Below are 14,789 nucleotides of genomic sequence, written 5' to 3' on the forward strand. Positions count from 1 at the left end.
GAAGGCTGGTTCCTTCCATCCAGCGAGTGATCGCACACCACCACAGCACCTGTCTCCTGCCACAGGTGAGGACTGTGGGGATGCTGTATTCTCAAGAGGCCTCAGGTCTCGCTGAAAAGCAGGACTCATCGCTCAGTAAGCCCAGCGGTGTTAATTAGCGGCAGATTCACACCCATCAGCAAGCTAGGCCTTGTCCTCCTGGGAGAGGGGCACCTGGACCCAGCCGTCAAGGGAGCTCTGGTCCAGGAGGCGTCTGGGCTCCTAGATGAGCAGGTGCAACTGCAGAGTCTTATCTCCCCACCCGTCTCCCTGCCCGCTGCCCGCTCCATGCTCTGGGACCCAGCTGGCAGGGTCCCATAAGAAGACGTCAGAGGACAGACGTCAAAGGTTCAGAAGGGCAGACACCTCCTCCAGGCGGGAGAGATGGCTCTGGGACCGGAACTCCTGGGTCCTGGGCCAGATTGCGTCTCAACCAACATCAAGGACTTTCAGGATTTTTTCAGCCCATGCAAATCCGGTTACAGCCAACCCTGCTGGGAAAGTAGGCCAACAGCTGGCACTTGGAAGGGCTTTCGTTACACAAAGACCCGAGTTGTAATAGCGTTTGCGATAACAGATTTGGCCTGCCTTCGTTAGAGAACATGCCGTCCGCCCGCCCCGTACTCCACCAGCCGGGAGCCAGATAGCAGATGGGGTCACCCTTCCAGCCACCCCATCACACGGGGAGTGACGGGTGCTGAGGCCACCTGCAGCCCATCTTCCAACAGGGGAAACGAAACTTTAAAAAAATCAATTCAGCAAAACACAAAATGTTCTTCCTGCCCTTCATGAGGGTCTCCATGGAGCCCTGAGATCCTCCTCGGAGGGAGGGCAGGGGCCATTATGTGGGAGGTTCACACCCACGGAGGACACTGACCCCCGCCCTGCAGTCCCCAGGGGAGACCTGAATCCACAGACGCTTCCAAAATAGGAGACAGGCTGAAACTCCACGCCACCTCGGTGATGGCGGGGGAGCTTAACAACCTCACCCTCAATCCTCCAGGGTAGGCAAGGGGATAAGCAGAAACAACAGGATGAAAAGAGAAGAGTGTTCCCCAGGAAAGGGAGAAGCATGTGCCCGGGATATGGGGTGTCAGCAGAATTTAACCAGGGGTATCCACTTCACAACCCCCCTGACACACACACACCTCCACTGGGACAGCTTTCTGACTGCCCTGCAGGGCCTGCTACCTTGGCCTGGATACTGCCATCGCCCCAGACCTCCAGGGAACACCCCAACAGAGCCAGTGGGACCCAGTTGTAGGACTCCAGTCTGCTCCGGTTGAAAGTCACCCCCAGCAGCCACAGTAGCTCAGAACTCTCCAGCCTTTGGTGGTGGCCCCTGGGGCCTCCATCTTTAGCCACCAACATATGCAGCTGTCGAGGAGCCAGGATTTCCTCCCACCCCTCTGACCCTACCTTGCAGAAACTGAGATATCAAGCGGGCAGCCGGGGCAGAGGCCCCCCCAGCCGGCCCCACGGAAACAGACCAGCGCTCCTCCGGCTCCAATCTTGGCCACTCTGGCCGCCTCCCCAGGATGGTCTGGGCTCCCGGCGGGCAGGCACACCTGGTCCTCCGTGACCTTGCTCGTCTGACTGTCACAAGCTGGCCCCTCTCATGCCCCAGCCCGCTCATTCTGGCCTCCCCTACTCAGCTCACTGTCCCTGGCCCGAGCGGGCTCCTCCTCCCGCCTGCAACCAGATTTCCGCCTCCTCCACCACCACGACCTTTCTCCGTCCTGGTTCTGCCAACCAGTATCACCCACAGTTGCTCTGGGTCAGACACTCCTGCCCTGATCTCTCCTTCCCACGTCTGTCTGTCCAGGGCTGTCACTCTCCACACCCAACTCCACTCCGAGTTTCGGGGGCTCTTGGGGAGGCTGCCTTTCTGGTCTCCAAGCTGGCCATGTGTACAGAGCACACACACGTGTACACACACACACACAACCAATGTGCACGCGAGGGGCTCTAACTCGCCTGCCTTCAGTGCATGAGTCTGCAGGGTACACAGTGGGGAGGCTGCCCCACACCAGGAGCCAGGGGGTCCAGGCTCTGCTCCCTCAGTGAGAAATCCCCCCCTGAAAGCACAAGCGCGGGGCTGCCAACTGCCACACCAGGATGGTCTCAATGAGGCCATTGTCTCCACCAGCTGAGAGGGTTGAGAAGCTGCCTGAGAAGCAGCTGCCGAGGCTGCTGGCATCTCCAGATGGGGCACTTGGGGAGAGGATGGAGTTGCATGCGGGCCCCGAGTCAGAGGCGCCAACAACCTCTGGGGCATGTACTGTGACAGCATGACCTCTAAACCTCCTCCTCCTCCGACTGCCTCAGGGCTCCTGACCTCCTGCTTTCATGTCAGGGACCGCCAGCCGACCTAATTCACACAGGCCTCAGGAGAAAAGTATACAGAGTGCAGGACCTGAAGCAGGCAGCCATCTCCAGGTCGACCAGTTCTCCCACTCAGACTCTTAGGCATGAAAAGCCCTAGAAGTGTGTTCCTCCTCCGGCAGTGGCTGGGGGCAAGCTGAAGGCAAAACAGACTCGGGGAGACCTCAAGTATGAGCACACACCCCAAGAGGTCGGGACAAGCCATCACAGCTCTGTAGACCAGAACTCCTCTCAGCGCTCAGTGTCACAGTCAGAAAAGTGCTCCAACCAGAGAGCCAGCCCCCAGCAGGCACGTCCCTAGCACAAGGCAAGCCGGAGCTGGACCCCACCCCCTTCTGTCTCTCCACCCCCTGCTAAGCCAGTCCAGGCCCAGCCCAGAATTACAGCTGTTGGGGCTCTGCCTGGGGTCCAGCCAGGCTCTGGTCCCCAGAAGTCCCCCTGCAAATGGAGCTGACCCCAAGTGGGCCAAGTGCCCGGCTGGGCTCTGGGACCCCAGACCCCAGCCTTGATTCTGCCCTGAGGACCAGCCTGGCACCTGGACTTTTGTTCACTCCTTTCAACCCAGCCTTCCCCAGGTCGGGGCCCACCAGAAGGGTCTGCCCAAAGGCTGCCTGGGAGCCCCTCCGAGGGGCGGGGGCTCCAGATCTCAGCAGAGACAGACCCGCCCCTCCGAAATCTGGCTCCGAAGTGCTGAAGTGCTGCAGACTATTGTGTGAGCTTCCCTTCCGACCGCTTTATTCACTCCCCAGGAGGCAGGACGCAGAGCCACCGGCAGGCAGGAGGGCGCACGAAAGCTACACACGTACACGAGCCCTGGACGTCCTACCGCAGCCGGCGGGAGAAGCTCCCCACGTCCCCTTCACACTTCTCGAAACCCCGGAGGGAGGAGGGGACCAACACGCGCTCCCTACCGGCAAGCAGGGCCCCCTCCCCGCTACGGCCAGAATCTGGGAGGCAGCTGACGACGTCCCCAGGCCCGGATGGGGGCAGTGGGACGCGCCCCCCCACCTCGCCCCGCCTTCTAGACTCGCCGCGGCCTGGGCCGTGTCCACTCGGGTCCCTCCCCAGCCCGGATTCTCTGTTCAGCCCCGGCCCCGAAACTGATGTAGGCGAGAGGGTGGGAGGCGGCTGTCCTGCGGGCAGGACGCGGGGGACGGGTAACTAACTCCGCCAACACGCCCCAAGGACCAGGCCCCCGAGGCCGACGAGGAGAGTGCAACGGAGAAGACTGAAGGACAAGCCGAGAGGAAAACTGCGCGCCCGGGTCCTTCGAGGACGAGCCCTCGAGGAGACTGTTGTCGCTCGACAAACACAAACAACAATAAAAGGAAGGAAACCCGGCGGTAGCGCGCAGGGCGAGCGCGGGGGCCAGCAAGGGCGCGCGGTCCCCGCGTCCCCCTAACGGGGTCCACCTCGGAGGCTACGCGGGCGCGGGGCAGTGGGGGGGCCGCGGCGGGAGGGCGCCCCATAGGGGTCCTGCCTCCCCGTCCGTGCCCCCGTCTCGTGCGGGGGTCCTCCCCGAGGGGCCCCCTGGCGTGCGGTGGGCGACCAGCACCCACCTTCGAAGTCCGAAATGATCCCGTCCAGCTGCGCGTTGACCGCGGGGTCGGACATGGTGGCTCTGGCGCGGCGCGGCGCGCTGAGGGCGGCAGCGAGGAGGCGCCCCGGGCCGGCCCCGGCCCTGCGCGCTGGCTGGGGGGACGGGCCGCCCGCGCTCCCGCCGTGCAGAGTTGGCCGCCGGAGCCCCTCGGCCCCTGGGCTCCGCTGAATGAATGGGGGAGGCAGGCGAGCGCCGTCGCTCCCCGCGCCCCGCGCCCCCGCCCCGCCCCGCCCCCGCCTCCCGGGCAGATCAGGTTCCCCGCACCCGGGGCCCGGCCTCCCCGTCTCGCACTGGCTGCTCCGCCCGCCTGTCAAGGCCAGGCCTGGGCGGGGGATGGGGTGGCGGGGTTGGTGGGTGGGGAGCTGGGGCCCGAGCAGCGGCCGCGGGGATCGGCCGAGTCCTGGACGCCCGACCCGAGCGCCCCCCTCTTCTCCCCGCCTGGCCCGCGCCCAGGGGACGGCGACGGACGCGGCCCCGGCGCCCTCTCCACTCCCCCGGAGGCCCCGCTGTGGCCAGATGTGGGCGGATGTGGAGGCCGGGCGGCGGCGCGGGGGCGGCGCCGGGGTTGTGGGGGAAGAGATTCTTCCCCTTCCCTGGGGTGCAGGGATCCTTCTGCGGGAGGTTTTATTTACGCAGCCAAACAAAGTTCGCCGCCGCCTTCGCGCGCTCAGCGCCCGCAAGGGTTAAGCGCTCGGGCCGGCGGCCTGCAGGATCTCGGCCCGTTGGCCTAGAGCCGAGGTGGGGGGTGGGGGTGGGCGGCGATCGCGAGTCACGTGACTGGGGGGGAGGGGGGTCCGAATCCCACCCTCCCGGGGCACCCCTCCAGCTGCTCCCTACCCTCCCCCAACCCTCCATCCCCGAGGTCCCTGCTGTACCCTCGGAGGTTGGTGTCAAAAAAAGCGCTGGCCCAGCGGGGACGGCCAGGGACACGTGCCACCCCCACGCTGCACAACAAGGGGCTTTCGGAAGGCTGCGGGTAGACCTCGAGTTCTCTCCTAGTAAGAAGCAGATTATTTCAAAGTATCTGAAGGCAGGAGTTGGGGGAGGGGACGGGGAGCCAGAAGCTTGCGGGTGAGGCTCCGCCCCATCTGGCCTTGCCCTCCAGGGTAAGTTAATTTCTACCCTTCTCCATCCATTCGACAAACACTGATTAAACCCTGTTACCTACAAGGCAGGCAGGTCCCCGGGACTGGGGACAAAAGGATGGGCTGGAACTTCAGAAGCAACCTGGGAGGGCCCCGAGGTCTGGCACCAACAGTGGGGGAAGGGGTCTCTTCCAATCCCCCCAGCCAGTTAGGCACTCCTGCCTTTTCTCCGGCCCCACTCCGTTTCCTTAAATCCAGGGCCTCTACCCCGAGTCAGGGGCCAGTGTGAGAATTTATAGCAGGGAAAGATGCTCCCTGAGCTGATGGGCAACTGGGGCAATATGGTGCCCTCAGTGTGGCCTGTGAGTGCCCGAGGGCTTGTCCTGGGTCTCAGGCTGGTCAGTGCTACCCCCCTCCCAGCCCCCCACACCCCTAGTTCTGAAAGATCCCAAATGCACTAGGGCTGCTGAGCCCTGAGTGCCATCCTGGTTATTCGGGCCCTCTCACCGAGAATGCGCTAGGTTAGAGGAGCTTTTTCGGGTCCTTCCTTTTTAAGGAAACCAGTCTCTCCCTCCCTCATGCCTTGGATATTTTGAACTATTTTCTACCAAGTGAGTTTGTGGACAGGGAACTGCAAAACCACAGACATTTCAGATGCGCGCACACCCTCTGCCTGGGAGCAGGGGTTTCAGGAATGGAGTCGCCACTGTCATTAACGGCACCCCGATGGCTTCCACACCAGCCCACGGCACTACTTGTCTGAAAACCAGCACCTGGGCCTGCCTGGTTGTCCAATGCGCTGGCCGCCTGCCCGCCCCGTATTTGGGAGTGTGATGGTCCACTCCCTGTAAGAAACAGCTTTACGCCATAACCCCTTGGGGAAGATGCTGGGTCCCAGAGATAGGGCAGCGTCCAGCCTGGGCCAGAGCGTTATTCTTCAGTGTTTTTATAAAAAGCACTGGGTGAGTGTAGACACACCCATGTGATTGTTCTCCTAGGGAGCTGGCTTGGAGTTCTACCAGATTCGCACAGGGTCAGTTTATAGTGTATTATTCACTTCCATTCACAGTGGAGCTAAACATACTTATGCTTATCTCCTCAGGGAGGCCTGCCAGGGTCCACACCTCACCAAAATGCTCGCCTATGGGAACCCAAAGGACAATGGCAGGAGGGAGCAGACCTCTGAGGCCAGAATGTTGGCACATTGTGCTTCAGAGTCCAGCGAGCACATCCCTCTGCCTCTGGCATTCCTCCACTTAACCACTGAGGCCGCCAATGCCAGGCCTAGACACCTCCAGGTAAGGAGATACCCCCACGTTCCCTCAGGAAACCCAATGCAGACTTGGCCACACTCCCAGCCAGGAAGTTCACCCTTGTATCTAACCAACCGCTCTAACTGTACATCATTTATTTCCTCTTTTTTTCCTGTCCTCAGAGGAGATGGGAAACAGCTGGGCACCACCCTTCAAGTAATAATTACCTTCTCCGAACTCGAAGACAATCCAGTTGCTCCTTGGCCTTCTCTTTCTCGGCTTAAATCATCCATCCCAGCCCTTTAATCATCCCCCATCCTTTGATCACTTCTGATGACTGTGTGCAGATTGGGGCCCCGGGACTTTAACAAGGCCTGATTCCAATTGGATGGGGGAGGGCTCCCCCCAACCCCCTTTCCCAGGGCATGTGCAGTCAGAGCTGGGGTCTGGACAGACGATCCTGATTGGGCCTCTGGGCAGATAAAAGAGCAGCAGCAGCAGCACCATAGAGAAGAAAATGAGCTTAAATTTGGTGAGAGAAAAAGAACCACGAAGCCTCCGAATTCTGTGATGGTAACGCTCTCCCAAGGCCATGGGCGAGAGCAAGACCGTTTGCAGGCCTGGCCTAAGGAGAAGGTATAATTTGGGGAACATCAGAGGGGCCACCGACCTCGCAGGTCCACCATGAGACATGTAATGGAGTGAATGGTGAGCCCTCAAAAGATAAGTCCATTCCAAACCTCGGAATGAGATCTGGCTTGGTGTAAGGCTCTCTGCAGATGTAATGAAGCTGAAGGTCTTCAGCTTCATGGTAAAGAACCCTCGTGCCAATACAGGAGACGTAAGAGGCGCGAGCTTGATCCCTGGGTGGGGAAGATCCCCTAGAGGAGGGCATGGCAACCGACTCCAGTATTCTCTCCTGGGAGATCCTATGGACAGAGGAGCCTGATGGGCTACATACAATCCATGGGTCACAAAGAGTCAGATATGCCTGAAGCAACTTAGCACACACGCACACAAGGGCCTCGAGATAAAATCACCCTGGGTTAAAGTGGGCCCTGAATGAGACAGCCAGTGTCCTTGTAGAGACAAAAAGAAGACGCGGAGGCCCAGAGAAAAGGCCCTCATGAAGTCAGAGGCAGGGATGGGAGTGATGCAGCCACAAAGCAAGTAACACTTGGGACCCTGGAAGCCGGAAGCCGCGAGGTAAGACTCCCCCAGAGCCTTCAGAGAGAGCTTGCTCTGGGGCTTCCTTGCTGGTCCAGCAGTTAAGAATCTGCCTGCCAGTGCAGGGGACACTAGTTCAATTCCTGGTCCGGGAAGATCCCTCCTAACACGGGCCAGCTAAACCCCTGCACATAACTACTGAGCCTTCACTCTAGAGCTGAGAGCTGCAACCACTGAAGCCCGCACGCCCTGGAGCCTGTGCTCCACAACAAGAGAAGCCACTGCAGTGAGAAGCCTGCGCGCGGCAACTAGAGAGTAGCCCCCACTCACTGCAACTAGAGAGAGCCAGTGTGCAGCAACAAACATCCAGTGCAGCTAATAAATAAATATATATATATCAAAAAGGAAAAAAATGCTTGCTCTGCTGACACCTTGATTTCAGACTCCTCATCTCCAATTGTGAGAGAATCAGTTGTTGTTTTAAGCGCCCTGATTTGTGGTTCTTTGTTACGGCAGCCCCAGGACACTCCTGTGGATCTTAAATCCCCATCCGAATCATCCCTTTAGGCCAAAGCTGCCTCTCCCCAAGGACGTCTCAGGAGCCACAAAATCCACAGCTGGTAATGAACGCTGGCCGGCAGGTGGCAACCGGAGGGAACTGGGGGCATGGGGCACTCAGACAGCAAGTTTTCATAAGGAACGCTGAAGGCCAGGGCTGGTGAGAAAGATGTAGTGTGAAGCGCTTCTGGAGATGGAAGGAGCAAGCCTGAAGGGAAAGCCCGCAGGTCCAGCCCAGGTGGAGTGGCCCTTGCCAAGCACGGGAAGGGTGGGAGGAGGAACTGGACGGGCGGAAACAGCACTCTGGCTCACCAGGCAGCGTCCCTGACCTGCGCTCTGGAGGGGCGTGGGGACCGGCAGGGGGACAGTGGCTGTGTGCCCAGCAAACCGGGCCTTTGGACCCCGTGAAGTGGATCATCTGTCTCCTCTGGGGCAGGGGCCATATGGTCTCAGCTCTGCGTGCACCTGGAGCGCCATATGGCCTCCCTGAGCCCTGGAACCTCCACTCCATCCGCTGCTGGGCTTTGCACAGTCCCCAAGCCCCTTCAGGCCATCATCTCGGTAAACAGCGCCACCATTCACCCAACCGCTCAAGCTAGGCATCGGGGCATCACCCCCAAAGTCTCCCTTTCCCTCCCCTGCCCCGGTCGCACCCAAGCCATCAGAAAATGTCTACCTCAAAAATATCAGCTTGTACCTGCTCTACTTGAGCGTCCCTCCTCCAGCCCTCCCCCTCCACCAGAGATAGGTTGTTTAAGGTTTAACCACCAGCAAATACAACTGTACCCGATATATAGCATTTGCCTGTTTCTATGTTATAAATAGTCCCATCTTGAACAATTCGGAGGCTGCCAAAGGCTTCCCTGGTGGCTCAGAAGGTAAAGAATCCCCCTGCAATGCAGGAGACCTGGGTTTGATCCCTGGGTCAGGAAGATCCCCTAGAGAAGAGAATGGCTACCCACTCCAGTATTCTTGCCTGGAGAATTCCAGTATTCAAGAACAAAGATGATGGTTAAATGTAATAAGATCCTTAGAAAGCGGAGAACTTTGCATATTATCTTCGTTCTTAATATCATTACCTGTAAGTAATTTAGTTTTCTCTAACAGATCGATACATTTTTATTGTGGTAAAATATACATAATATAAACTTTACCGTTTCCACCATCTGTAAGTGCAGTTCATTGGCACTAAGTACATTCACACAGCTGTACAGCCATCCATTTCCAAAACTGTCCACGATCCCAAACTGATCCTCTATGCTCATTACACAATAACTCTCCACCCTCCCCGCTTCTTCACCCCAAGCTCTGGCAACCACCACACTTCTTGCTGTCTTCTACAAATTTGACTACTTCAGGTAAAATGCAATTGTAATACTTGCCCTTCTGTGTCTGGCTTATTTCATTTAGTATAATGTCTTCAAGATTCATTATTCAAGGCGCTCATGTTTTACCATGTGTCAATTTCCTTATTTTTACAGGCTGAACCATATTCCACTGTACATATATACCAAATTTTGTTTATCCATTCATCAACCAAAGGACACCTGGATACTTCCACCTTTTGGCTATTGTGAATAACACTGCTACAAACATGGGTGTACAAACATTTCTTCAAGTTTCTGCATTTAATTCTTTTAATTCTGGGTATAAACTCAGGAGTGGAATGACTGGATTGTATGATATGTGTGTGTGTGTGTGTGTGCTTAGTTATGTCCAGCTCTTTGCAACCCCATGGACTGAAGCCCCACCTGGCTACTCTATCCCTGGAATTTTTCCAGGCAAGAATACTGGGGAGTTACCATTTCCTCCACCAGAGGATCTTCCCAGTGCAAGGATCAAACCCACGCCTCTTGCGTGCCCTGCATTAGCAGGCTGACTCCATCCCTGGGTCAGGAAGATCCCCTGGAGAAGGGAAGGGCTTCTGCACAACCTGGGAAGCAGATTATATAACAATTCCACAGAATTCAATTTAAAATAATAATTTATATACAGAGGATGAGCTGGCTAAATAGCATCACTGACTCAAAGGACATGAGCTTGAGATAACTCCAGGAGATAGTGAAGGACGGGGAAGCCTGGCATGCTGCAATCCATGGGGTTGCAAAGAGTCGGGCATAGCTTAGTGACTGAACAACATTTCCCAAAACGTACGTTATATGAAATGGAAATCCCATATTTTATAACATACAATTACAATTTTAATGACGACTGTGTTTAACAACCAGCTCACAAAATGTCTCAAAATTCGACAGTTGGCTCTTGTCCTACGGCTGTCCCCTCTCCCCGGCTTCCGGCAAAACCTCCCGACTGAGCCGCTTGCTATGCCTCTCGCTTCCCTTTGCCCCAGAACTCACGACGAGGCTTTCAAAGCGAGGTCAGACGATGTGAGCCCCCACAGCCTGGTCCACACTTAGAGTGGACGGACTGCAGTGTCCTCGCCGAGGCTGCCGAGGTCCCGGGTGCCCTGGCCTCTACCCACCACTGCAGCCTCACCTGTTCACTCACTGCCCACCCTCCTCCCCCAGCCTCTGTCTCGCCTCTGCCTCCTGCTGCCGGACACCCACCTTAGCTGTCCTCTCCGCCTGGACGGCCTCCCCCAGGTCTTCCCCTGCTGGCTCCCTGTCTGTCATTTCCTTTCAAACATCAGAACGACCACCTCAGGGTCCCCCAGGAGACACCCTGAGCCAGTTGCTCCTTCGCCTCCAGGCCTGCAACGGAGACCCCCTGAGACTCCCCCAAGACCCTGTTAGACCCTGTGGAATGACAGCGTTCAGTTCCCTTTGTGAGGGGCAAGCTCACAGGGACCCCCGACAGGGAACTACCCTAGCGGGGCAGAAGGGCCCTTGGGGACACCGCCCAGACTCTGTGCGTCCCTGCCAGCACCGCACAGACCAGCCCCCGCGTTCAGGGTGACAGGCAGGACGCCGTCTGCCCTGGGCCAAGCCCCCAGGCCCCGTGGCCCTTTATCGCCCCGAGACATCAGCAGCAGCCACGCTTCTGACCACACAGTCTCTCAGGCGGCCCAATTCTGAATCTTCCTGTGAAGCCCGTCTGAGGGTACAGCTGACATTTAACCGGTGTGTAGGCTCCAAAACCCCCTTACGCCATCTGCCTGGCGGCTTAAATGCAACCAGAAGGTTTCACTTCAAAGGGGAATGCCGTTCCTTTAGCACATGATCAATCTGTTTCCCAAACTTCCCAGTTCTCACTCCGGCCTCCTTTGCTCGGAACACTTAGAGCAAACCCTGACCACAGCAGCCTGGCCCTTATCTCGGAGGCAGGGGGACTTTTTAAACAAAAATCTTACTCTTCTAAATCATGCTGTCGAGCCACCGAAGGAAGCTCCTGGCCTTTGGGCTCCAGGCACACAGGGCTCCCCGTCCCTCTGTGAGCCCCAAGCCCTCCAACTCCAGTTGACAGCCCCCCCAACTCAGGGCTGAATCTGCCTCTCGGCTCTGATAATGTGACCGAGACAGCAGCATGGCTCGCCTCTCCCATCTTTCAGACTCATGGCACATTTCCCTGCAGTGATATTAAACCCCGTGGGGCTCTGGGAGCCAGGGCAGATGGAGGTGGCTGCTAACACAGGGAGCAGAAGGACCTGGGGGAAGTTATGACCCTGCAAGATGACTCCCCACCAGCTGAACCCAGACTGTGGCTCTGGAGAGTCATTTGTTTATCCACGTGTCCAGTGGGCTTTGGATGGGCACATTCAGCTGTCTGGGATGCTGGCGTGGTGAGCTATCACCCAGATACGATGGGGGAGGAGGAAGTCTCTTCTTTTGAGGACTCACATTTTATTCTTGATTCTTCCCTCTCTGCACAGCCCCAGGAACCTCTGCTCCTACCCCAAGCCCCCTGGATCGGGCTTTGGAATGGATTCAAGTCCCCAGCTTCCTAGCTGCCAATTGAGGCTGAAGATACAGAGATGAAGTTGGGGACACAGCACCCCACATCCCCCAGCTGATGGGAAACGCCCTCAGGCCCTTCCGATAGCTCAGCAAAGTCACACAAGGGGCCTCAGAGGAGTGGCTGGCCCGGGACCAACCCAGCCTTGAAGCAGCCAGTCACTGTGTCAGCCTGCAGACTCCCCACCCCCACCAGGGCAGCCAGGAGACTTGGCCAGGCCACATCCCAGGAGGGGACAGGCTGTCCCCCGGGGCCATCGTTGTCCTGGCCTCCTTGCCACTTTTCTCCAGCAGGCGCCCTGCATTGAGGGCTCAGAGGCTTGGAAGCTGCTCGTCACTGCAGCAGTGTGGGGACAAGGCTGAGTCACCCTAGTTCCACGTCAGCAGGAACAGCAAGAACAACGGGATCCGAGCAGAGAAGAAGGGGCAACAGGGCCTCTGCGGCCACGCTTATTTTGAAGTCACCGCAGTGATCAAGCCGAGATTTTCCCTGGGGAGCTGCCAGCCAGCCTGGCCCCTTGGACGGTGGCCACCTGCCCTGACAATACCCCAGCCCACTGCCCGGAGTGGTGGCCGGTCGGCACGGGAAGGGCAGAAAAGCAAGCCCCTGCCCCTGTCTTCTGCACCCTCTCGGAAGGTTCTTCAAGGCTTACCCTGCATCCACAAACCCTGCTGGAATCTCCTTCAATGCCTGCTCCCTAATAATCTCATCCGCCCTACCTTTGCACACCTCCGGTGATGGGGAGATCAGTACTTACCGTGCTGCACTCTATCTTTAGCCAGTCTGGGTTATTTTAAAGAGATGGGGGGACTTCTCTGGTGGTCCAGTGGTTAAGACTCCATGCTCCCAATGCAGGGGGCCCTGGGGTTCAATCCCTGGTCAGGGAACAAGATCTCACATGCCGTAACCAAGAGTTCACATACCGCAGCTAAAGAGCCCGCATGCCAAAACTAAGACCTGGTGCAGCAAAATAAATATTTTACAAATAAATAAATAAAGTTTAAAAATAAAAGAGATGGTCTGGGGCATGGGGGTGGGAAAAGGGAATAAATTAAAGCCTGCCTAACCATAGCTTTTGCCCATGGAAGAGATAGCCACTGTACTCTCGTCCAGAATACAAAAGTAAAAGGTGATGCAGAGACGTGGACCATAGTTTTACTACCAGATCTTTCTGGGGCCTGCAATTAGGGGTATCCGCTCCCTCCATAGCCAAAATGTGTGTGGGGGGGGGGCTTCCTGTTGGACTGGATCTTTTTTTTTTCCACCCCATTCCCAGTCCACCATGAATGTGAGAGGATGTTGCGTGCCCCTGGATATGCCCCTTCGCCTTCCGTGACCCCCACAAGAGGAGAGGGTACCTGAGATGCAGGCTCCCTATGCTGGGCCGCAGCCCTGGAAACAGAAAGCCCCGCATGGGAGGGAGAGAGACAGGAAGAGCGGGCGGCCTGGTGGGGCGGGGACGGGGGTGGGGGGCCTCCCAGCAATCTGGTGCTGCTTCCCTGGATAATGAAATCTCCCCACCCCGGGGCGCTGCTGGAGTTAGCCGGCAGCCAAATCAACCTCAATGGACCATTTGTCCCTCGTGTGAAGTGACTTTGGGATGTAATGGGTTTGCTATTAACTCACTCGTCCCCCGCTCTTCCCCTCCCCCCAGCATGAGTCATTCGCCCAGATGACTCTGCCCGGCAGGGCCCTTGCCAGGGGGTTGCCAGCTCCGGTTGGGCCTGTGTGAGGGGAGAGACCGACACAGAGGACAGAGGCAATCCAGCCGGAGGCCACCGGCCTGGGGCCCACAGATTCCCTGGGACTGTCTGTACCTTGGGCCCCTGAGGCAGGGGTAGGTCCTTCTGTGTCTCCCTGGTTCCTGGGGCTCTGGGCAGCCATGCCCTTACCCATCTGGGTACCAAGAGTCCTCCAGCAGACCCTCATAGGCAGGGAGCCGAGAAGGTGAACTCTCTTGGAATCTGGCCCCAAGGCTGCTAAGGACCAATTACTAGCCTTCCCATCTTGGAGTAGGAGGATTGGGGGGTTTGTGGGCTTGCTTTTCATTAATACTAAATGCTCAGGTTTTCTCAGCCACTCAGCCCTAGGCTCTGGGGAGGGGAGCTCCAAGCTGGCTTCCCTGCTTGGGGTCTTGGCAGCCCCCAAACTGAAACCTTTCTAAAGGCAAAATGTGGACTTCCCTGGTGGTCCAGTGGCTAAGAATCCACCGTGCAATGCAGGGGACATGGGTTCGATCCCTGGTCTGGGAATGAAGATCCCACGTGCCACGTGGCAACTAAGTGCGTGTGCCGCAACCACTGGGTCCACACTCCACAACTAGAGAGTCCACATACCGCAACTGAGACTCAAGGCAGCCAAATGAATAGATAATAAAGAATAAATAAAGGCAAATGTGACCCGTCACTCTCTGGATCCAGTGGGAGCCCAGCAGGGCTGACAACCAGGCCTCGGTCTGCTGCCAGCCACTCCTTCCCCTCTCCCGGTGCTTCTCCTCGCCCTCTGCTCAAGCCTGGCTGCTCTGGGTTCCTGCACAAGCCGGGTGTCACAGCTCCATGCCTGTCCTACTCTATTCCCTCCACCCGCCAAGCCCTTCCCACCCTCCTTGGCCTAGCTCACTCTCAGTCCTTCTGCAGGAGCCTCCCTGAGCCCCTGGGTGGGGCAGCTCTCTTTTGGGACCCCCCCATGGGTTTTCCCAGTGGCTGGGGCAGCCTCTAACCCAGACCATTCACTGGAGGGGGACGCCAGGCGGCGAGGAATCCGTAGGCGGGCTTCTCAGAGCAGAGAATC

The 14,789-nt window shown here is 57.7% G+C and overlaps 1 protein-coding gene across 3 annotated transcripts in view; it reads right to left on the reverse strand.

Annotated features, from left to right (window-relative positions):
• SEPTIN9 (septin 9) overlaps nucleotides 1-14,789 on the reverse strand; it is a 149,006-nt gene that overhangs the window by 102,758 nt on the left and 31,459 nt on the right. The window contains exon 1 of one of the 3 annotated variants that reach the window (XM_052657183.1): nucleotides 3,984-4,093. The exons of the other annotated variants lie outside the window; for them this stretch is intronic. Coding sequence (XP_052513143.1) covers nucleotides 3,984-4,038 — 55 coding nt within the window. The 5' untranslated portion in view covers nucleotides 4,039-4,093. Of the gene's footprint in view, nucleotides 1-3,983; nucleotides 4,094-14,789 lie in introns of those variants that run through there. 3 annotated transcript variants of the gene reach the window in all.

The sequence above is a fragment of the Budorcas taxicolor genome, chromosome 19 (genome assembly GCF_023091745.1).
Source record: "Budorcas taxicolor isolate Tak-1 chromosome 19, Takin1.1, whole genome shotgun sequence".
In the NCBI taxonomy this organism is placed as follows: Eukaryota; Metazoa; Chordata; class Mammalia; order Artiodactyla; family Bovidae; genus Budorcas; species Budorcas taxicolor.